Genomic DNA, 24,267 nt, shown 5'->3' with positions numbered 1-24,267 from the left:
TGTTTGAGATTATATCAGGTGTAATAGGATATATAGTAGACTTGTTACGTGCTCCAACAATCTTAAATTGACCTGAACTCTAGCGCCAGTAGCGATCCAGTTTTCGGATTATTACATTGAATTTTAAAATTTTAAGTTAAATAGTGAATTTATGTTAGGAAAAGTTAGTTAGTTTGTTAGCAAAGGTGGGAAAAACTTCTTTCACGTGTTTTGTCTTTCTCTTCTTTTCAACTCTCTGTATATATAGCCCTTCAAAAATCAATAAAGACACTTTTTCCACCATCTATGTTTTTCATTTCTTCACTTGCATTGTGGAACTTATTTATTGTAAAATGTTTTATAAAGATTGAGATCGATAAAAAGCTAAGCCTATAAAAAATAAAAGTGTAGCATTTTCCTACAGTTTCAACCTTTCTCTTCCATTCCGTAAAAGCCATTTAATCAATATAAATGTTTTCAACTTTTTAACCATCATACGTTACAAGTTATGTTATAATTATCGGATATTTAAAACTTTAGTTATAGGTATGGAGCCTATATAATGTAAAATATTTATAGAGATTGTGATAGATGAAAAGCTAAGCCTATGAGAAATGTAGGGGTTTTTTCTTTTATGATGAGGGCTACTATAAGGTAAACTTAGTTCTTCAAAATGTCAGATACAATTTTTTGTTCCTTTACTTCAATTTCATGTCTGAAAGCTATTTGATGAAAAATTACTATATTTTCATGGTGCAAGTTTAATTTTGTTATAATATAATGAACATTGCTTATGGAGGCTTCAATTTCATGCATGGAAAAGTGCAAAACTAATTTTGTTGTAATAGAATGAACATTGCTTATGGAGGACATAGTATGGCTACTTTTTGCCACCAATGTATTCAACTCTCCTGTGCATTTGATAATCATTCTTGTTCTAAACAATTGATGAAATTTTCTGTTAGTTCTTATTATCTTTTATTTTTTTTATTTTTATTTTATTAAATGTATGATGTAATAACTCAGTAATGCAATATCTATTCTTATTTTGTCATTTTATAAATATAAATATAAACAAAAAGATGCTTAATTACTTAAATTATGAGCTTTTTTTTTATGATTAATATCATCGCAATTGATTTGTTGTCTGCCGAAAAGGCTTCAAATTTGAATAGCAAGTTTATATGTTTATTATAATTTGTATTATTTATACATAACAGTTAAAAAAATGTTTAATACTTTTCATATATAGTCATCCATTTTGTTTATAAATCTTTCAAGCAACAATTTAACAATAAAAAATTTTTTAAACATTTTTAATATTAAACACTAAATTATTTGAATAATTTTCACAAACATAGTAATACTATTTAATTGATGTGTTTTTATTTATTATTTGATATCAATAATCTAATATAAATACTAAAAAGTAATGTGATACTTCGTAATTTTATATAATATAATTTTAAAAATTTAAAGATCAGCACATCGTCAAAGCAAATGCCCAGTCACAGAATACTGATGGAAGTATTTCCTCGACTTCCAACCCTCCATCCTTTCTTGCGCTAAAGCTCAAAAGCCAGAAACAATGGACTCTAAGTTCATTGGAGTCCATTGGTATTAGAGTAGTCTCCATGTCTATAAAGTCTGGAGATTGAACCCAATCAAAACCAATTGTTAAAATAAAACAATCTCAACAGCATTTTGGCCAATATCCCACGAAGGCAATAGCAATATGCACACTTGGGAAGCTTTGCAATTGGGAGGAGGAACAAGAAAATAAAGCAGCTACTCTAATATAATGAAGGCTCTAAAAGAAAATTTTAAGATTTAAATCCAAACAAAATACTACCTGAATAAATACTATGAGATACAAAGTTAATTGATACATGATTGTTTGCAAAACCCCAACCTCAGTCTCCTATGAAACAAGATGCTGAATTCATGCTAGTCTATTAGTTACAAACCTTGAATAATAAAGACATGAAAAAAAAAAAAAAAAAAAAACTAGTAATAATCAAATCACTCTCAAAACCTGTTGTATAAAAATCTGTGGAAATCACACAGAACCTAGCAACTAGAGGGAAAAAAAAAACCCACACCCAAAAAGAATTGGAAGCTTGAATGAGATAATTATTGGCCATCCTAGCACAAATCATCAATAAGAAAAATGCTCTCCAAAGCTTGGAAGCTGCACCTCTACTCACCATTTCTACATTTTTTTTTTCCAAAACCATAAGCAGTCGAAACAACAAATTCGTTGAATGTTTTGAAGAGGTGCACATTACCTTCAAGCTTCATGGAATTATGGTAATACCAATGCTTTGCTCGAAAAAATAGTGACCAAACCCACGTCTGTGCCCAATGACTTGTGGCCAACAATATTGGCCAAAGCACAAAACAACTGTCACAGGTGATAAAAAAATCCAGAAGAGAATACCCAAACACTATGCAACAAGTTCCAGCAAGCATAACTTGAATTCTATTATACTTGATATTTTGACAGCTTTTCCTTCACTGGAGGCTCCAGAGCAGACATATACTCGTCCCATGCTCCATTTCTAAGCATCTGCAATAATATACATACTAGTAAACAAACTCATTGATAAATGAATCATTTGTCACCATTACTGATAGCTACAGCTACCACATACGGAAGTGTTCACATTTTGATACGTTGGAGTATGTGCTTTAATTTTTTACAAAACTATACCCTGAGCTTTACTTCATTAAATTCAAGGACAAATGTTGTAATGCCATTGATTTGCTGATGTGGCAATGTAAGTACATAACATTTTTAAAAAATGTATTAGGTCACATAGAATATGAAAAATCAAAAAACAAATGGAATTAGCAATTTTACAGAAGGGAAGAATTATTTTATTGATGGTAACACTGCAATGTCAGCACAACTAATGGTGAATGAGAAATTCTCCTTAAAGTGTAACTCAGTAAAGCTCAATAAATTATTGTAAAAAATTGAACGACTAGCTCCTAATTGTCAATCTGACAAACCTCAGGATACTATTTTGTATTTTTCTCAAATAAATTATGTATGCTTGTTATTATTTTATTTTTATGGATTACACTCTGTCAAAAGAAGCACTCCAGGCCCCAGGGTCTAACCTATATAGTATAAACCCCACCCAACCGATGCCTTAGCCCAATCAATAATCTAGCATGTGACACTGAATTGAAAGAACAGTGTCAACAAAAATCTTGTGCTAGCCTTGTAGGTAGTAATTCAATTTTGTCATATGATTTACAATGTTCCCACCTCCCCATCCCACTCTACTATTTCCTCTCCAAATTGGGAAAAGAGCAAATTGAAAAAGCTTGACAGTCTTTCCTTGCTCACTCAATGACATGGAAAGTTATTTGGGAATTTTATTCAATAGGAAATCTTTTGTTCCATGAATTTACTATTTTATTATTTAATGATATTAGCAATTCAGGAATTTCATTCAATTGGACGCTTTTATTCCAGGATTTTATATCTGTCCTAATTAGCAAAATTATAATTTCCTATACAAGATAATAGAAGTTGTAACCCTCTTGGAACAATGAAAAACTTGTCTTCATGCATGTACACCAAGTTATTTTCTATGCATCTTTTGTTAGGGATTAGATGTTGGGATTTGATCTCTTCGTTCTTGACACTCATAGTTGGTAAAGGAGCAAGGCACACTAAGTGCAAAGGGTTCTTGGAACCTAGGCACAAGGTGAATGCTGATGCCAAGTGACACGAGGCACAAAAAAGTTAAAATTCAATTAAAAATTAAAATCAAATATTCATACTAAGACCAATATGTTACCTCTATTTAACCTTACAAGAACTTTTGAATGAAGGGTATGAATACTAGAACCCATGCACGATGAAATTTGGGCTTACTTGGACTTGGACCAACTATTGCAACACCAAGAATTGAAATTTTGAATTGAAGGGAGGCATGGATCAACGGTTGCTAAAATATTAGGACTAATCAACTAGTTAGTTGGCCTTTCACCCTTACATACCCTTTATCCTTGGTGTTTTCATTAGATGTGGAATTCTTAATGCAACTAAATGAATAAACGATTTTCAAGTATCAATTCAAAGTTGATCAAAATATACAAATTAAATATGGAATTCACCACCTAGGCTTGTGCCTAGAAGAAAGCAATGTTAGGTAGAAACCCTAACTCAGAATATTGTGAGAATAGAAAATAGAAGGAGAGATAGAAGAATAAGAACAGAGAGAAGATAAGGAAATGAGAGAGAGAGAGAGAGAGAACGAAGGAGAGAATTATTAATGACTCTTCAAGAATTCTCAATGCCTCTGTACATAGTTTCAGCCCCCTTTTTATATAAGATTTCTCTCCTAAAATAACTGCTCTAACTACATCAGCAGTTATAACTATCTCTAACAACTTTTCCCTCCAATTATAGTGCTTACCCAGCCCTATTCTAATACCTTTTCCTCTAATTAGTAACAATACTCCCTCCATTAAGGCATTCTTGTCCCCAAGGATGCTGAAACTCAGGGAATTGAGCTTGGATGAAGGCCCTGTCTTCCCACATGGCTTCCTCGGCAGTAAGATTGGTCCATTGAATTAGGTTTTGATTAACAAATTGACCATCTCTTTCAAAAGTCCTTGTCTTGAGTACAGCAGCAGGAGCCACCAGTACTTCTTCCTCCACCATTGTAAGTAATTGAGTTTGAGGTACTACGATATCTCCCAATTTCCTCTTGAGTAAGGATACATGGAATACATGGTGTATGGAAGTGTTTTCCGGCAATTGAAGCTGGTATGCTACTTTTCCCACTCTTTTCAACACCTGGTAAGGCCCATAATACTTGGCAGCCAACTTTAAATTCTTTCTCAGTGCCAAGGAGGTTTGTCTATACAGTTGCAATTTGAGGTATACCCAATCTCCTTCTTGGAATTCCTTCTCACTTCTTCTCTTATCAGCTTGTTGTTTCATCCTTCCTATTCCTGGCCTGCTCCAAGTTGGATTTAAGCAGATCATGTATGTGCTGCCTTTGAGTGAAGAACTCAGCTACTATTTGCACTGGAGATTCTGCTGGTAGGACAGCCGGCAGAGCAGGAGGATAATATCCATATAAAGCCTCAAATGGTGTCATTCTGATGGCACTATGATAGGAAGAATTATACCACCATTCTGCCATAGGTACCCACTTAATCCAATGCTTAGGTTGCTGATGACACATGCACCTCAAATATGCTTCTACGCAGTGGTTTAGTCTCTCTATTTGGCCATCTATTTGAGGGTGGTAGGCACTGCTGTAAGTTAATGAAGTGCCTAAGCCCTTGAAAAATTCCTTCCAAAAGCAACTTGTAAAAACTTTATCTCTATCAGAAACTATGGACAATGGGGCTCCATGCAACTTGTAAATGTTATCCAGGCAGCCGTGAATGGATGTGACAGAGCAAGGAAGTGGGCATACTTGGTATATCTACAGACTACTACCATTAACGTATCCTTGCCACTAGATTTAGGGAGTTTTTCTATAAAGTCCATTGTGAGATGCCAACTTTGATTGGGAATTGGTAAGGGCTGTAAAAGTCCAGGGCTGGCTATTGTTTCTCCTTTACATTGAGCACAAGTTGCACACTGCTGCACCCATTTTAATACTGTTGAGTGCATGCCAGGCCAAAAGAAGTGCCTCTGAAGCCTCACATAAGTGTTATTGATGCCTGAATGCCCCCCAAAAACACTATTATGGTATTGATCCACCAGCATTTGCCTCAGTTTCCTTGTACTTCCCACATACAACTTTCCTGCATGGTACAACAATCCTTGCTTCAATTGGTACTTATCATAGGCTTTAGGATCTAGGGAAAGTTGTGTTATCAACTTAGTAGCCTTAGCATCTTTGTCATAACTAAGGAGCGGCTGTGATTTCTATGTTGGACCCAAAGGGCATTACTGTGAATTCATAATGACCATGGTGAGTTTTGAAAGCAGTCTTAGGGATGTCCTCCTTCCTCATTCTTATTTGATGATATCCAGCTCTTAAATCAATTTTAGAAAACACCCTAGCGCCATGGAACTCATCTAATAAATCGTCAATCATAGAGATCGGAAATTTATTTTTAATAATGCTGTCATTTAGCGTTCTATAATCAATGCAAAATCTCCAAGTGTCATCCTTCTTTTTGACTAACAGCACTTGGGAAGAGTAAGGGTTGGAACTTGGTTGGCTTACTTTAGAGGCTAGCATTTCATTCACCAGTTTTTCTATTTCTGTTTTCTGGTAATAGGGGTATCTATAAGGCCTAACATTGATAGGCTTGGTATTGGGCAGCAATGGTATTGAGTGATTGAGTGATCTCCAGGGCGGTAGGGACTGAGGTTCTTCAAACACAATACTATATTTGTGCAGCAACTGTCGTAAGAGCAAATGAAGGTTACCTTTGGAGGTAGAGCATACTGTAGGGTAATTTGCATGGTCTGATTTCTGTGACTTCACCCTAAATATTGGAGATTGAAAATCCCGCCCTTGCTTGTGAAAAAGCTTGTCAAGACTGCTGCATTCCCGAACTTTACCAGCATTAGAATCCTCCTTAACCCCTTTTAAAGGGGCTCTTCTCCCTCTTTTTTGAAATGATATTTGTAGCCCTTCAAAATCAAATAATACTGAATTGACACTCTTCATCCAATCTACCCCCAATATCATGTCAAAACCCTCCAAATCCAATATTCTCATAGGAAAAGAGAATAAGTGTTGTTGTGCCTACCATTGAAATTCAGTACACATAGTGGAACTCATTATTTGCCTCCCATTAGCAACTTTAACCACAGCAGGAGAAATTTGTACTAGAGGAATCTTTAATTCTTGGACAACCCTTTTATCCAAGAAAGTATTAGTGCTTCCACTATCCACTAAAATCACTAATTGTCTATCCTTATACCTTCTGAGGACTTTAATGGTGTCCTCTCCCTAGCTACCTTTAATGGCATGGACAGACAATGTCATTTCAGCTTCTGTCTTTCCCATTTCTAGTACTTCTTCTATTAACCCTTCCTCCATATACTCATCACTACTTTCCTTACCTTGCTCTTCTATTAGCAATGCCATGTTGCTCTAGCCTTGCATTGGTGCCCTGGAAAAAATTTATCCCCACATCTATAGCAAGGTCTTGATGGCTTGATAGTGTTTACAAGATTCGTATTGCTTGGTTTGGTGGAGGTTTGGTTCACGGAGTTAGTACTAGTCGTGGAGTAAGGTTTAGTAGGGACATTTGAGGCACTTTTGGAGATTGTGCTCTCATTTGGGGGTTTGGTGGTATAGGGAAAATTATGGTGTAACTGAGCAGTTTTATAAGTCAACGACTGAGGGTTAATGGTATTGAAAGTATTTTTATAGAAGGTGAATATGGGTTTCGAGGCTAAGGCTTTTCTATTGCTGTGCAGCAGCTACTCTTGCAACCTTGCAATCTCAAATGCATGAGCAAGATTGGTAGGTCTCAACATTCTTACCATAGGTCTAATTTCAACCCCAACGCCTCCAATGAATCCTGACAAGAAGTAATTTTCCTGCAAAGCAGGTGCAAATCTTTCCATCCTCACACTTATATCCTCAAACTTATCTTGGTAATCCTCCACGGACCCTTCTTGTCTCATTTTCATAAATTCTTCAACATCTTCAAATCCTTTCTCTCCGAACCTTCTACATAGAAATTTTTCCCAAGATGATTACTTCTTCCTCTAACCCAGTTATGGTACCAAGAATCAGCCCTTACCCATCAAATAAAGGCTTGCTATGCTGACCTTTTTTTTATTTGGCACCTCATAAACTTCAAAGTATTTGCTAAGCCAACCCTTTGGGTCACCCCCTTCAAAAGTAATCAACTCAATCTTTGGCAGCATCCTTTCGAGTTTCAAATTCTCCACAGAAGTGGAGCTGCTGGCACCTCCATCCCGACCAACCCCCGATTCCTTTGGAACTAGTAATATTCCCTTCCCCAAGATCCCCGTGGAATCTTTACTTCCAAGATCGTTATTTCCCCACTTCTCATTGATTCTTTCTCAACAGAACTGCTTTCTTTACCCTGAGTAGTCCACATTTTTGCCATAACAGCAGTCAATTCTTCCACGATGGATTGCCTTGATTATGCAATATTCTTGCTAACTCTACCAACTTCCTCCTGCAATTCTTTAAGATCCACTCTTACTCTTTCTACATCTTTTCGTGTTTCGCGAGAATCTCCGTGGAGAATTTTGACATCTTCCAATTCTGCCAATTTGACGGCATTCGGCCCTACCACTACTGATCGCGCCATTCTTGCGATCTTCAAAAAACCAGTTTGCAATCGATGCCCACCTTTGAACCTGCTCTGATACCAGTGTTAGGTAGAAACCCTAACTCAGAATATTGTAAGAATAGAAAATAGAAGGAGAGATAGAAGAATAAGAACAAAGAGGAGATAAGGAAATGAGAGAGAGAGAGAGAGAGAGAGAGAACGAAGGAGAGAATTATTAATGACTCTTCAAGAATTCTCAATGCCTCTGTACATAGTTTCAGCCCCTTTTCATAAGATTTCTCTCCTAAAATAATTGTTCGAACTACTTCAGCAGTTATAACTATAACAACTTTTCCCTCCAATTACAGTGCTTACCCAACCCTTTTCTTATACATTTTCCTCTGCACCTGAAAGAAATCACCCACCATTCATAGTTAAAGGTGCTAGACTGGCTCCCTATGCGACTTGATACTGCAGCATGCCCTTGACAATGTTGACATTTCTACTTCTCTTTTTTTATTTTAATTTTATCAAATACATGCCCAAATATTAATTCAATTATAGAACTGAAAATTCATCTCAAAATCCTTAATAATCAAAACCCCACCCACAACAGTGTTCATAGGCAGATTAGTTGAATTCATCCTAAATCAATGTTCCTACATTCTACGGCCAAAAGTGCCCTAGCAAGCTCCAAGAGCCATTCTTTGCAGAAAACTATGAATCCCGTTAAATTTGGGTCAGGCCTAACTCACCCAAAAAGCTAGCTCAAGGGGGAGGACTGCCTATGGCCCATATAAGGGACACATTACCCCCTTTCCACAAGCGATGTGGGATTCAACACACCCCTCCCCAGAATTTTACTGGTGTGTGATATATTTATGGAAGGCTCAATATCGGATGGGAAAGCTCTGATATCATATTAAATTTGGGTCAGCCCTAACTCACTCCAAAAGCTAGCTCAAGGGGGAAGACTACCTATGACCCATATAAGGGGCACATTACCCCTTTCCACAACCGATGTGGGATTCACAAATCCAAAGGAATATTTAGTAGAAAATTTTAAAACTAAGTGATCATACTTTTATTTTTAATAGAAAAACTAAGTTGACCTATGCAAATTTACCAAGGTATTAATTCCTAAAAAGCTGACTTGCCATGCATAAAAATGTAGTTAACAAGCTTTTAGGAAAATATATCAAAGTACAAGTGTTAAATCAAAGGACTGCTGAGTGCTGACCTGTTTGTAACCATGCAACACCTGACAAACTTCATTGTGCAGCTCTTCGCTCCTTATTTCCTGAGTATGTATTGTGTCAAAATGACATTTTTAATTAAAAGTACCATTTCTGAAGAAAATAATGCCATTCTTACATGCCAACTTGCTATAGCTTTGCACATGAAAACAAGTGAATTTAAAGCTCCCGAAGGATTTGCTCGAACCTGAGAACACAGAGACCACCAAAAGGGTTCAATTATGGTTCAACCTGAAGAAGAATGATGAAAGCAGGTTCATACCATTGCACATAGACCTCGGAAAGCATCCTCCTTTTCAATATCATCACGAATCCTGCCACGGATCAATCCAAATAATTTATCATGTGATGATACCATAGACCATGAAATCAATAAACCAGTCTCACATTGAAACAGATGAAAGATTACTTACGTAGACAAAGCAATGCACCATGATTGCATAAAATGCTCCATATGTGGTGATACGAGCTCAGGACAAACCCATGCAAGCCTCCCAAGTGTGATTGCACTATTTTCAATCAGGGATTTGTTCAGCTCCTGCTTACCAACCAGATGTGCAATTACAAATATCATAAAGCCACTATTACTGCACAGTTTCACATTCACGAGTTGGCAAACTCACAAATAATTAGTTAACAACGTAGACAATTACCTCTGAATGTTGAAGGATTGGAACTAAGCATGACATGACAGTCATAACAACAGGAGAAATTTCTTGATGAACCTGAAATTATTCGTAGTTGTATCTAATACATCAAATTAAATCTGGAAGCAATTCATGCTCTGAGATCCTTGCAAGTACAAAAACATTTAAAACAAAAGGAAAAAAAAGGGGAACAGGAAGAAGAAGTAGAAGGCTGAGCAACACATACCTTGACTGCTAATTCTCCAATTGCCCAACAAGCATTATTTGCTACTGACACAGTTTCCTTGAGCTTGGGAGTGTTCTGCATGGAGCATACATGATATTAATGTATAACCAAAACAACACAATGCTCAAAATCATGCATGGATTTCACTGACCAGTTGCTTGGCTGCGACATCAAGAAATTCAGGCAGTCGAGGGCGCAAATGAACAGCACACACCTGACCAAAATCATAATAAGAATTCACATGCATCAAATTTATAATGAAAAGGAAAAGCTACCCATGAGCACAACTGAGCTTCCATCCAACACAGATGCAGGCTAGACCATTGACTTTGGGGGAAGCCAAACAAAAAACAGCTCATAGTTATAAATAATGGTAATATTTTGAACAAATTAAAATAAGGTGAACTAATAAACATTTTAATTTATTAACTACTTAGCTTAAATGAAATGAAAAATGCTTCTAATCATTTTTCTATTTTTCTTTATTAATATGTAAATTAATTTTCTTCATTTATAATATGAACTATTTTCAATGTAAGTTGATCATAAAACTCAAAACAATCTAAAATCAAAATCTCAAAAGTAGTTATATTTTTTAAATTTAATTACTAATTTATAAAACAAAATTGATTGTAATATATTCAATGTAATTTATTTTTATGAAAACTAATATATTAAATAAAATAAATAAGAAATGAATAGTACATAATAGATAGAGCCTGAGAAAATGTATACAAGTCAAAAAAAATTGTAATTGGGATAAATTTATTATTTTGACATCTCAATTATCACTTTTTCTGTTCAATTTTTATAAATTACTATTACTATGAAATTTGTTAGTGGCGTATTTTCGAATGGTAGAAAAGATAGGAGAAAATAATAAGAGAAGGATTTATGTGATTCGACTACTGAAAGCCTATGTGTGTAGAGACAAAGGTCTACATTCATTCACTTGTGTCTTTTACATGATACATAAGAGTTCATATTTATAAAAGACGCAAGACATGCATTGTAAACCTTTTTATTTGCTTTTTTATTTAAAAAATAATCTGGCTGTAAATTTCAAACAGAAACTTTTCAACAGACAGGGAAACTGATACTGTAAGGAGAAGGGGTTCTCTTCTGTTAGGATTCAAGCAGGTTACTAGCCACAGCGAGTTGCCAAACTCACATGACCCAGTTAGGAAAAAATCTGGCAAGAAAAGAGTGGTCGGAAGTGATGTGTAGGGCATGGATCTAGTGATGGGTTTCTGGCAGTCACCTTGCCTGCAGCTGGTTCTCCTACCTAGATGGACAGTGCAACTTGAATGATGTGCTGCATTAGTGGTTTGAATATGTATACTTCCAGTTCTATTTCTTTCAGAGGACAAAATAAAAGGAAAGAAAGTTTTCAGAGAAGGAACTGAATACCCAAGCTCTGATCCATGAAGGAGAATTTAGGAGAAAAATAGCTTTAGAAGTCTTGACTCTTGGCTAAACTGAAGAAGCAGAACTTAGAAGAAAAATAGCTTTGGGACTCAAACCCTAGGCTAGATGAAGGAGGTGAATATTATTAAAAAGAAAAAAGAAAAAAAAAAGAAGCTTCAGAACTTATATCATAGGCTCTGATACCATGTTGACATTTAGAATGACAGAAAAGATATGAGAAAATAATAAAGGGATTTACATGGTTCAGCTGCCAAGAGCCTCCATCAACAACCATAAAACTTCAAAGGGTTATATTTCATTCACTTGTGGTTTTTACATAAGGGTCCATATTTATAATGGAAGATAGATGATACATATGGCATGATATCAATATATCATGAATCATCCTTAGTCCTAACCCATTGATTTTGCTGATCAAATAATAGATTTTCTCATAATCATGATATTCTTCAACAAAGACTTAAATCCAATGAATTAAGAGAAAATCTCCTCAATTCCAAGTTTCCAACAGTTACAAAAGCAGTAAAGGATATTTCAATTATATGGGAAAGTTACTTATTATTCTATTTTCTTATAGTTATGAAGGAAACTATAAAAATTTAAACTTGGGATAATGATAAAAATAAATTAATGGAAAGTAAAATCCAATGCCAATTAAGGTCCAATTTGAGGGGGTCAATCTACATTCATATATATAGAACAAAAAAAAAATTGAAATCCCATAAAAAAAAAATGACACCCATGAGGGAGCAAAATGTAAATAAGATCAGCTGGTGACTGTAATTACTACGTACTCTTGCAAGGTCCCCAAGGAGTGCGAAGGCACTTTGTCGAACATCAGAGGCATCATCTGTGCAACATTGCAGAAGCAGGTCCCTCAAACTACTTTGTGAAACCTTCAGGCAAAATTAGAGAAGCTCATTTGGCATGCATATCATATAAGAAACACCTACTTGCAAAGTCTGGGACATCCACATCATGCAGGGATAACTCCAATCTATGATCAAGATTCAAGTAATAAATACATGGAATCCGTTCCATCAGGAATAAAATTCCAAACAAATAACCAGATGATTAAATTAAAATATCAGCGCTAAGAAATAGGTGGAATCAAACACATATCTGTTGAGCTTAAGAATTTTTTGCATTAAAAGGAATTTTAGAAGTTAGAACAGGTAAAACACTGACAACTACTATGCAAAATTCTATCAGCAAACAGCGATGTCCAGCAACAGTTGAATCCACTGCTTAACTACAAAGAAGAATAAAACAAGTAATTCAAAACAGAACAGAAGCACGAAGAAAAAGAAGTACCAAACTCTCTATCCCACTGCCAAGACCTTCAGCAAGTCCAGAGAGTAGATCCAGAGAGCAGACAATAAACTCTTTATCATATGGTACTCCAGCTGAAACAGGATCTACCTGCAATTAAATTTCATTTGATGTCTTAAAAAAGTTACAACAAATGGTTTTAAAGAGAAAGGGAATGCAATATAGGCAGTTAGACATTCAGACTTCAGTCAATCAACAGTTGTATTAAGTTGGAAATTTATATTAACTGCATTGATAATGAAATCATGAAAAAAATTGTTTTCCCTTGTCTTCACTATAGATTGAAAGAAAGTAATTATTCAGCATAGCATATGACGTTCATGTAAAAAATGGGCATGTAGGACACATGAATGAATATTGCTTAAGCATCTCAATAATGAGAAAATACAGCACACACAACTAAGGTGGTCAGTAGGGACATGCCAATATGATATATAAGTATAGTTGACAACATACCAAAATTGGTTAGCAGTGCATATGCTATCATATGCATAGAGTGTAAATTACAATAAAAAAGGAGAGAAAATTGCATAGTAAGCATTAAAAAAGGGTTTTAGCATAAAAAGGAATTATTCCTGCTGAATTATGAACATATCAAATTCAGCCAAACCTTTGCCACATGTTGGCTCTGGATGATATTTATACACCTCTGAAACACAGGCTCAGCAAATTGAGAGAACCCTGGACCCAGTGCCTGAAACAAATAAAGAAATTATTCTCCTTGTAGCAACTCCAAATTGTTGCTTGTACTTTCATCCAGGAAAAAAAAAATGCAAGCAGTGATAGATGTATAAAACAAAGAAAAAGGCCAAAAATATACTTGTACACCTGTACTATTTCATATTAGCCCATTTAACACCTCAACTAAAATTATAACCTATTGAACACCTAAACTTACAAAAATTGTAACAATTAAACACAATTAACCATATAATTGATGATCTATAAAAAGAAGTCAAAAATAGTTTAAAATATTGCTAACTGTATTCAAAATTTTGCTAATTGAACTCTAAAGTTTTCTAAAATGATAAAATTATACTCATTTAACTTTGTTCACTTATAAAAATTCATAGCACATTTAGCAAAACTTAGAGTGCAGTCAACAATATGTGATTAATTTTTATTTTTTTAAAATAAATTTTCAATAATATGACTCATTCGTGTTTAATTTGTTATGATTTTTATAAGTTTAGGTGTTGAATAGGTTATAATTTTAGTTTAGGTGTTTAATAGGTTAATCTTAATTTATAAGTGTGTAAGACTGTAAGTATATATTCAGCCAAAACAAATAATATCTTCTAAGCACAGAATTGTGTCAAATAATATCTTCCAAGAATTCGTACTAACTACGTATAAGCTTAAATCCATATTTTTTTAATTTGGACGGTATGATTATTTGTATTCTAAGTTACTTTAGAGGTCCCACTTTAATGTTATCTGAAGTTATAAATTGAGTGGCATTACAGGAATTTAAAATAAGAGATCTGTAATTGAATTTTTCATTTCAATACTTGAACAAGGCTTAAAAACAAACTTTTTTTCTTGGTTGATCGCCTTATGGAATTAAAACATGTTAAGAGCTTTAGATGATAATCTCTCCTTTCCAAGTCCAAATCATTATTCATACAGTTTGAAATTTGAACTAAAAAAATAAAGAAAATAAAATAAAGATCAAATCCTTTAGATTTCAGATTCAATATCCAGCATGCAACCAAAAAGCAGTTTAATGAGCATCATATTTGATATTAAATGGTGATATTGAGATTGAAATTGAATCTTTGTTGGAACTCTCATTGCATATCTTCAATATCTATCTACAAAAAGGGGGAAAAAAAAGGAAAATCAAAAGGATTTTGCAAAGTATATGGTGCATCATAAGGATTTTTTTCCCCATAAAAGAAAAAAATGCATTAGAAACCTTAAAGTCTCCACCTTTAAGGAAGAAAAAGCATATAACAGTGGCAAAGAGAGATCAAAAAGAAGAGTATGATCAGAACACAAAAGGAATATGCCTAGAGAGTTGACAACACAGACCTTTCAATGGACAGAGCTCTTTCTTTGTTAAAGCACATATACACGATAGAATACAGCACACCAAAACTTTTGTGATCAAAGAGCAAATGTTTCCATAAGTAAATTTTCGCTCCACCATGATCATTACAAAATATGCTGGAAGCTTATTAATGTACTGGAGAAAGAAAGGGAGGGGGAAATCATAATGGATCTCTTCTATCATGATGAACCAGCCAGCCTCACATCATTATAGACAAAGAATAGTGTTTAATTGTTCAAAATAGATTTACAGGAAGATTATCAATTGACACAACACACCCACTATTGTTTGAGCTATTAGTTTCCACACAATCTGAAATATCACTAGAAGAGTATACCTACTTTACATTGCATTGACATAAAATGAAAAAAAAAAATAGAAACTACAGGTCATAGCCAGACAGAACACTAATCAACACCTGTGCTATGGATGTAAAGCACTCAAGCAATGGAAAAAGATCTTTATCTGAATTTGAAAGCTGCTGCCACTTCCCGATCAATGGTGGCATCAGAATCTCAAGATAAGTGGGCTGCAAATCATTACTAGATCAGTTAAACAGCTAACTGTACACATCACTCAAGAGAAGAAGAGAGGAAAAGAACAGAAAGGAAGAGAGCAATGCATGATATGAGACCTGATTCAGTTCTGCTCCAACAGCGTCTGCAAGAGTTCCAATAGCATCATATACAATTCTGAGATTCCGTCTCTAGATCAAATAATAGAGGTAAAGTAAATGATACAACATAAAGTATATAGAGAAAGAGGTCAGGATATGTAAAAGCATACAGAATATACAAAAGCATAACTACAAAAATTTATAAAATTAACAAAGAAACCTACATACATGACATATAATATTTAACAGTGGCAGAAGCTTAGTAATGTCAAAAGCAGGAAGGAACCTGATATTTCCCAAAAGCACACATGAGGTGCTGTAGAATAATCTCTAAGCGTGGTGCCAACTCTTCAGCAGCCTCCTGCCAAGATAACAGCACCATTAAGAACATTTGAAAACAGGAAAAACTAAAACAACTAAAATTCACTTCTCGGAAAGACCTCTTCTAGTGTTGCAAAAGCTGAACAAGCAGCCTCTTGGACCCGCTTGTTAGTATCCAATATTCTCCGTAAAAGACCCATAAGGACCTTGTCAAATTGTTGAAATCCTTTTTCATGGCCACTTTCCTAAGATTAAAAAGAATATATGTTGAGAGAGGTCAACTACAAATTCCAGAAACAGAGTGAAACTCAGACAAGCAATACCAGCAGCTAACTAAGAACAAGAAATCAGCCTCTGTGTGTGTGTGTGTGTGTATCAAACACGCAACCACAGTGCATCAAACAGAGGCAAATACACTTGCTGCAGAGAAGCAACTAATAGAACAAAAACTTAACCATACCTGAACAATGTATTTGCTGAATCTAGAAAGTGTCCAGCAAGAAATACTCCGTATGAGGGGGAACTTATCATCCAATAAGGGAATAAGAAATTCCACAATCTGCATATACATAAAAAATTTCAAATTGTATGTGATATAATTGAAATACAAAATCGACAATATAAGGAAAATAAAACATTATCTTTTTCTTCATTCCTCACAAGCTTGAAGCACAAACTACTTACTTTCTATTGTATTGCATATATGAGGAAATAAAACATCCTGAAACATAAAAAAAGTGGCATACCATACCCCACTTCTAGGCCCCAGGCCCCAGCCCCCAGCCCCTCCAAAAACAATATCAAATAATAAACCGGCTCCATGAAAAAGGACAAGGGATAAAATAAAAAGATCATAGAAATTTGAGGATCCATTTTCATAAGTAAAAATACAACTAAAAAAAATTCAAGGTGTTCCTTAAATATAAATTTTTAAAGGCGAGATATAAGAAAAAGAAAATGTGGAGGCCAAATGGAACGTTAAACAATTAATAAACCATCACAATCAAAATGAAGAGCAGACAGAAGCCTACCATTGAACTTATCCAGTGAAGATTTCTAAAGGCGGCATAAAATCATATGTTAGTCTGCTTATAAATTCAGCAAACAAAAATTGGAAAAGCTGTAAATGGTTTACCTGAGACAGATGAGGATAAAGACCATTAATACAACCCTCAGCTACAGCACCAAGAGCCAAGACAGCTGCTTCCCTGTCTTTCCAGGCTTCATCGCCAGTGGCAGACATCTTGCTCTGCAGGAGAAGGAAAATTAGGCATATAAAACAGGAGCATGTAGATGTGGAACAATAAACCTTAAAACCAAACTTATTGGAACAAGCTATATATTCTCCAATTTCAAATAAACAAATAATATGGAAGAATTCTTAATCAAAGTTTAGAAGCGTAATATCTCCTTAAATATACAGAATTCATTGAATTGAACATAATAATATACTGCATAGCTACTTCTGGAAAAAAAAATCAGGAAAAGACGGTAAAAGAGGGGAGATGAAAAAGGAAATAGGACTCCAGGGATTTCCCTTCTAATGCACAAAGAACATTTAAAAGAAAAGGCGACAAAAAGGATGGTTTATTTAACACCAAATGCTTAATTACCTGAACAACAGGCATTAGTGTTGGAAGAATCTCATCTCCAAACACATTTGATAGAACATCAAGAGCAGCTGCACTGCATTTCCTTAAATTCCATACATTAACTATGTCATCATCCTGTAATTATCCCAAAATAATAATTCAGAGAAGGTTTAATATACTGCCCTCATCTTTCTACTCATATAGCACAGATATTTAGTCACGTCTACTGAAACATAAACTTAAAAATGAAAATAAACATAGAGAGCCTTTGGAAACTTACATCGTCATCCACACCATCTGAACCATGAATTCGTGATGAATGAAAACGTGGTTTCAGATCCTATAGAGCAAGAATTTATTACAGATGAACTCAGCACATCAAGAAAGAAATGATAGTTGGATGAAAAACAAGAATCTGAAGCACCCAGGAATTAAGAAAGAACTAAAATATATTGAACCTGATCACGATCTGGGAGAGACTCATCCTCCTGAAACAATGATTGATGCTGGTAAGTTTCAAATTAAATAATCTCTATTGAGAACCATCTGAAAACCAAAAATATTCACCTCAGCATCAACAAGCGACTCATCATCATCAGCATAAACCATGTTTGACAACAAAACCTGCAAAGTGGGAAAAGATGCGTAAAAAATCCACAGGACTTCAAACAATAAATGAATAATGGAAAATCATATTAAGAAAGTTGAGAAGGGGAAATTTTACTGGAATTAGACGGGGCAGGAATTCTCTCAAGTTCTCAGGTGGTAACTGAGCATCACAGTATGCAGACCTGCCAATCACCAACATTAAGAAGGAAGAACAGAAACAATATAAGAAAAGCAAACACAAAGCTGCAAACAGAGACCAAAAAGTCATCAATTTTTTCTGCTATCAAGAAATTTAACGAAATATATAAAAGACCCTCCTTTTATTTCATGGACAGCATTAAGCACATAATTTTTGGTGTTCATGATCTCAATACATCAAAACAATCATCACTATAAACCAAAAACATAACTAGAGTAATTCTGCTTCTCTCTCTGTTAAAATCGTTGCCAGTTTATTGTGCATTAGTATTATGTCACCGATACAAAAGCTTTCCCATCTGACACTACTTGATTAAAGCTAAACAAATTAATAAATCAAACATCTGTCCCTGAGCCTGAGTGTGTCTCTGTCTACCGACAAAAAATAAATAGATAAATCAAAAGTCATCTATGAAAAATTAGGTGCAAAACCTATTTTGGATGCTAAAGCTCTTAATTATTTATAGAACTAACAGTCGTCCATCAAGATGTTAGTTGACCAATAGTAACCAAAACTAAAATATGAAAGCCAAATTATCTTCTATTTGTGAAAATGGTTTAAGTTCCTACATTGAATTACCTATTGTTTTGAAATACATGCATTTTATTTTCAACTTAATGCATGAGACAATAAAACTACTAATAGATAGTTTCTCAATTTTTAGCTCCTTTTTCAAGCTAAAATGCCTTTACAATGTCTGAGGATAAAATCAAAATAATTATTCTACAGGATAAAAGTATAAATCGTCTTACAGGTGATGAACGTAAATAGTCCACTAGCGAATAAGTATATGCAGCTCCTACTTAAAATCATCTTTTGTTATACAAATATTGGGAATTACATCTTTGAAGAAGAGGCAAAGGAGAAGGGGGGCAAAGGGTAGTAATCTTCATATTGCCAAAAAGGTTTGAAATGGAAAACCTAGATCTATGTAACTACTAAGGCAACACTAAAGAATCAAAAGATTGCTAACTCAATATTAATCTCCATTCCCATCTTATCCTGGTACCAGGTTGATGCAACCAAAACTCCAACACATGAAGGGAAGTTAGCAACATAACATTCAACATAAGTAGTTCACAAAATGGAGCATTACCAGAATTCACATGCTTCAAGGGCCACTTCATCATCACCATCCTTGTTGACTTGTAAAATATATTCAATAACATCTCTAATATGTGGCTGAAATTGAGCAAAACTCACATCAACAAAAATAAACAAAAACAAAAAGAGTGGAAGTCTAAAAGACCATTTGGCCAACAATAGATTGAGGTTGAGGGTCTACAAGAAGATCAAAAAATTAGAAATTGTGTAAAAAATAATGTTAAAAAATAAATCCGAAAATATCTTCTGGTATTTTAGGAAGCTGCTTTCAGCCAAGGCTATTGCATGGCCAAATAGAATGTAAAGCACACTAAGCAAAGACTAACTTATTGAACTATGACACCAGTACAGACCCAGTGAAAATGAACAGCTCGAATTTGACTCAAAAGGGAAGAAAAAAGGGGATACAGAGAGATAAAATTATGAAAGATAGTTTGGCATGCAAGCAGAGACATGAGAGTAAAATATAACAAAATACCCACCTCTAAGAAAACTGGACGGACTTCAATTAACTGAACAAAAGCTGCACAAACCTGTTAAAAAAATAAAATGCAAACAACTTTATAAAAGAGAAGAGTATTCTGCAAGGGACCAACGTAGTGCAAACACGGAAATGAATATGAGGAAATTAATTTTGCAAAGCAACACAAGATTCAGAAATTGGGAAAAAAATTGCCACAGCTAAATAAAGATATTCTTCGAAACAACACCAAGCACAATAGTAAAGCCCAATGCATTTCAATTTAATAAGAAGATCTTAAGAATTTCTTACCATAATGGCTTCTTAATTTCAATATTTGGTTCCTAAATCCTAAAATTATCTCTTTAATTCAACAGATTAGAAAATCACAACAAATCATGGAAACATGAGCTATTATCAATGAAAATATAAAGTCCCTGTAAGCCATGAAGGAAGCAAGAAGACTGACCCAAGACCCATTTTTTTCTATAGCTAGACAAAGGGAGAGCCTTATATGATAATGCAGCCCAACTAAAAACCATAAATAACCAAGACAAGTGCCATTTAGCAAACCAAGCTTATGGTCATATAAAAATAATTAAAAGTAAAAACAAATTACTAAAGGACTACATTTAATGGCCAGAATGGCTTATAAATTATAATATGATAATAATGAGATAATGAGAAAATATTCACCAATTTCCGCACTTCTGAAGCAGGATCGCGAGCAAGTGTGAACAAACCCTGAAGATATTGACTCATAGATGCATATAAAGCCTGAAAAAAAAAATTAACATACAATATTACCCAGTTCCTCCAAATTCGGAATTAAAAAAATGGGTGGGAACTGAAAAAATAAATAGATGGATGTATCAAGTATATACTTACAGCAGGCATTAACATAATGTACTGATTAACAGAGGCCAAGGCAAGCTTTCTCAACGAACTGTGTGGTGACTGGAAAAACTGTTTATAGCAAAACCAAGTTGAAATTCTCCTTCCAGGGAAAAAAATTAGAAAACAAAAAGAATTAAAAGTTTTAATACAATAAATGAGAAATCGTTGACAATGATTAGCTACAGCTGAACTTTTATTATGAGCTCTACTAAAAAATTATACTTATCTTACATGGTAAAACCGAGGAAGGAAAATCTTGATGGGGCGATCAGATAACCCAGGTACATCTGAATCCAAAACTTGTGGGATATCCTCACAAATCTGCATCATATATAATCCTGATATGGTAAATAAGAAAAAGTAGAAAAAGCATATATACATTCCAATATGTAGCATAGCTGTGAAAAATTCCCTGGAAAAACAACCACAAGTAGTAGTAGCAGATACTCTATCCACAGTACATAACACATGAAATTTCAGAAAAGAAATAAAGGCTTCTATAGTTGGTAGATAATATATTACATAGTCAGTAAATATTGTATCCATAGGAGGCAGATAGTACACCACAAAACCATATAGAAAACACTGTACTGATAATCAGTAGATAGAAAAATAGAAATTTCAGAAAAAGATCTAAAGAGCCTCTATGGAAGTGAAACTAGTTTATTGGAGTCACCAGGATCAACCTGAGAAGATGTTGAGACAACCAGAAGCATTCACAGGTAGCTCATAGAATACAAAGAATCCAATAAACCTACAAGGCTATAACTATCACCAATGGTACTTTATCATTACATACATGATATCATGAAGAACAGTAACATCAGTCCACAAGTCCAACAGAACTTTCCTCATTTTCCTAAACATACCGCTATAGAATAAATTTATAAATAAATACATTTATAAGTGCATTATGTATATGAAAACAAGAGCTCCATAACCAACTACACAATGTTGATTTGAATAACAGCAAAAAGGATATTGAAAATGACGACAACATTCAAGTACGCACTTACATAAACATCAATTCTAACAAGCTATTCATGTAATTTTCTTTCTGCTATGCAAACAAAATTAACGCCATTGTTTCTCTCCTCACAAGTGGCCAGCTAATCACAAAATGGAAAACCAATACCAGTAAGCTACAAGTCACTGAATGTAATGCACACCTTTGACAAAGCATCCATAGCACCTTCCATGTGATTTTGATTATTACTATCCAAACAATTTACAAGGGCCTGCAACAGCTCAGGCCACCCTGAAATTCCGCCTATTTGAACAAGAACACTAATAATGGTCCCAACCGTTGACCTTATATGCCTATCTTCTGCTCCCAAACAAGGCAACAACTCTGACTTAATAAATTGTTGGTGAGCCATAGTCATCGATTTATATGCAACTCTGAGGTTGTTTTTCAGCAGCAGACCAGCAGCTTGTCGAATTTCCACAGATTTACCCTGTAGAAGTTCCAAACAATCAGTATGAAAAGTCAGCATCATATTATGGTTAAACATTTCCATGGAATAGCCAGCCAAAACTAGAAAGCTCCTCAGACACACCTATTTTTGCAGCCATATCTGTTTTTAAACATATGTCAAAGGCATACTCACTCAGACATACATTGGACACCATGTCTAAGCCGAGTTTAAGATACTTAAAAATTTTGAAGAGAGAGAGAGAGAGAGAGCTAGTCCTGGCATGACACAGCAAGGACACTTGTGTCTCCACATGATGAGCTGTGGTTGAATATGTTATTCAAGTTCCCAATCGATATTTTGAGGTGGGAACTTTTTGTCTTTTTGATGGGACAGTAATTGATACACTTTTGTTTTGGAAGATACCTGATAGGAAGACCTTACAAACCGAGCTTTCATTTTAGTTTAAACAAAAATATATTTAATGCATATTACAACTAGTGATACCTGAGTTACCGCACCATACTAACTGATGGTTAACTTGGCCAGTGATTTTTCAGTTTGAACAAGACTAATTCTGATTATGTATGTTGAGTTTCTTGTATATATGAATGTGTACATCTATAATTAGAGAAATCATATAGTTTGCAGAATGTGCACCTGCAGTTTCGTGTCTTTTTCTTTTTTAGCATTTGCTGGGTGATGTCATGTCTGAATCTGTACTTTCCATGTACTTAAGCACATTCAGAATATAAGTACAAAGCTGTAAGATTCAAAGTTAATGCTCCACAGAGAATAATGAGCGCAAAGATGGTTTACATCAGAAATTTTAAATTGAATACTCAGGTTCGTATACAAAAAAAGTATCTTAAACTTAGGTATTGCATCTGGAAATGGTTTTACTGTTCTCATTTCCAGAGAAACATGTGTGTGATTAAAAAATGGTTGCTTTGCATTCTATCTTTACTCATCTAGTTCAGAATACATAATAAATAACGTTTTTAAGTCAATCACCTAATTACTTTGTTAAAGTCAATCACCTACCACTCGACAACTTCTTAAAACCCTACGCAAACAGTGAACAAGCTTCCAAAACCGAACTATCCGATCACAAAATCACCAAGTAAACACCCAGTTTCCTAACAAGCAAGCAATCCAATCAAAACTCACAAACAAAAACACCATCAAACACTCCCAATTGAACTTTTCTCGAGAAGCAAACAATCAAAACACAAGGTACCTCGGCGCGAGTTAGAATGAAAACAAGGTAATTGTTGAAATCGGGGAATTGAGAGTAGTGCTGGAGTTGCTGCCAAATCTGGGATTTATCAACAGAAGAAGAAGGAGAAATCTGATGCTCCAGCAACCCACAGATCTCCTTCAACCCAGCTTCCTGCGGTTGCCAAGAGGCACTCTCCGTGGTCGCCATTAATGCAATTTCTGAGCTCTCCTATTAGACACGGATTTTGGTGGGCGTGTAGGAATTGCAGCTGTTGCAGAGGCGAAGTAGAAGGAGAAGAGTACTGTTCTTTTCTTTGTTTTCACTGTTGATCTAATCCCTGCTGCTACCAAGTTAAGTGCGTGTCTGCCTGTCAAAACTGATAGGTACTTAGGGTGTATATCAAATTCAACTTATTTTTTATTTTTATTATATTAGTCCACACCCTTTTAGCATTATCTAACTCGTATCAACAAAATTAAATTAATTTTTTTTCAAAATTATATTAATTTTTTTCAAAATTAAAAATTAATTAATACTATATTTAGTGTATTAATAATATATATATATATATATTTTAGTGTACTAATCACAGTGGCTGCATAGCCCTCGTGCAATTGTCTTTAGTTTAATTTTTGTTCTTGGTCTCACCCTTTCCATTGTA

At 34.6% G+C, this 24,267-nt stretch overlaps 1 protein-coding gene across 5 annotated transcripts; it reads right to left on the bottom strand.

Moving 5' to 3' along the window:
- Positions 1-1,808: 1,808 nt before the first annotated feature.
- On the bottom strand, positions 1,809-23,998 carry LOC110626322 (transportin-1). 5 transcript variants are annotated; one of them, XR_002489701.2, is made up of 30 exons: positions 23,625-23,997; positions 22,139-22,426; positions 21,201-21,290; positions 20,961-21,038; positions 20,769-20,849; positions 20,095-20,145; positions 19,605-19,690; positions 18,425-18,491; positions 18,268-18,324; positions 18,159-18,188; positions 17,981-18,040; positions 17,722-17,835; positions 17,244-17,357; positions 16,569-16,667; positions 16,228-16,353; positions 16,074-16,148; positions 15,806-15,877; positions 15,590-15,700; positions 13,729-13,812; positions 13,101-13,208; positions 12,581-12,682; positions 10,510-10,572; positions 10,359-10,433; positions 10,139-10,210; positions 9,899-10,023; positions 9,748-9,799; positions 9,604-9,672; positions 9,470-9,529; positions 2,268-2,548; positions 1,809-2,191 (listed from the first exon to the last, which is right to left on the bottom strand). XR_002489701.2 is itself a non-coding variant. In XM_021772147.2 (30 exons), exons 3-30 carry the CDS (start codon positions 22,352-22,354, stop codon positions 2,465-2,467), a joined length of 2,421 nt encoding a protein of 806 aa, XP_021627839.1. In that variant the 5' UTR covers positions 22,355-22,426; positions 23,045-23,147; positions 23,625-23,764; the 3' UTR covers positions 1,809-2,464. The 5 variants fall into 5 exon arrangements, 3 of the variants coding, with proteins under 3 accessions (XP_021627839.1, XP_021627840.1, XP_021627838.1); XM_021772147.2 differs by adding an exon at positions 23,045-23,147 and having other exon boundaries at positions 1,809-2,548; positions 23,625-23,764; XM_021772148.2 differs by adding an exon at positions 23,045-23,117 and having other exon boundaries at positions 1,809-2,548; positions 23,625-23,763.
- Positions 23,999-24,267: the final 269 nt, after the last annotated feature.

This window comes from Manihot esculenta, chromosome 11 (assembly GCF_001659605.2).
Source record: "Manihot esculenta cultivar AM560-2 chromosome 11, M.esculenta_v8, whole genome shotgun sequence".
NCBI classification, from domain to species: Eukaryota; Viridiplantae; Streptophyta; class Magnoliopsida; order Malpighiales; family Euphorbiaceae; genus Manihot; species Manihot esculenta.
The sequence above is the reverse complement of the archived record's forward strand: the minus strand, read 5'-3'. Positions and strand labels throughout refer to the sequence as shown.

What these genes read in the sequence shown, in the direction of transcription:
- LOC110626322 (XM_021772146.2), bottom strand. Translation starts at nt 23,813, where the DNA reads ATGGCGACCACGGAGAGTGCCTCTTGGCAACCGCAGGAAGCTGGGTTG. An exon ending in TTTATCCTCATCTGTCTCAG is followed by an intron (nt 16,668 to 17,243) that starts GTAAACCATTTA and finishes ATGTATATGCAG; the next exon opens with ATTGTGGAATTTCTTATTCC. An exon ending in GCTTTACATCCATAGCACAG is followed by an intron (nt 13,813 to 15,589) that starts GTGTTGATTAGT and finishes TATTTGTTTCAG; the next exon opens with GCACTGGGTCCAGGGTTCTC.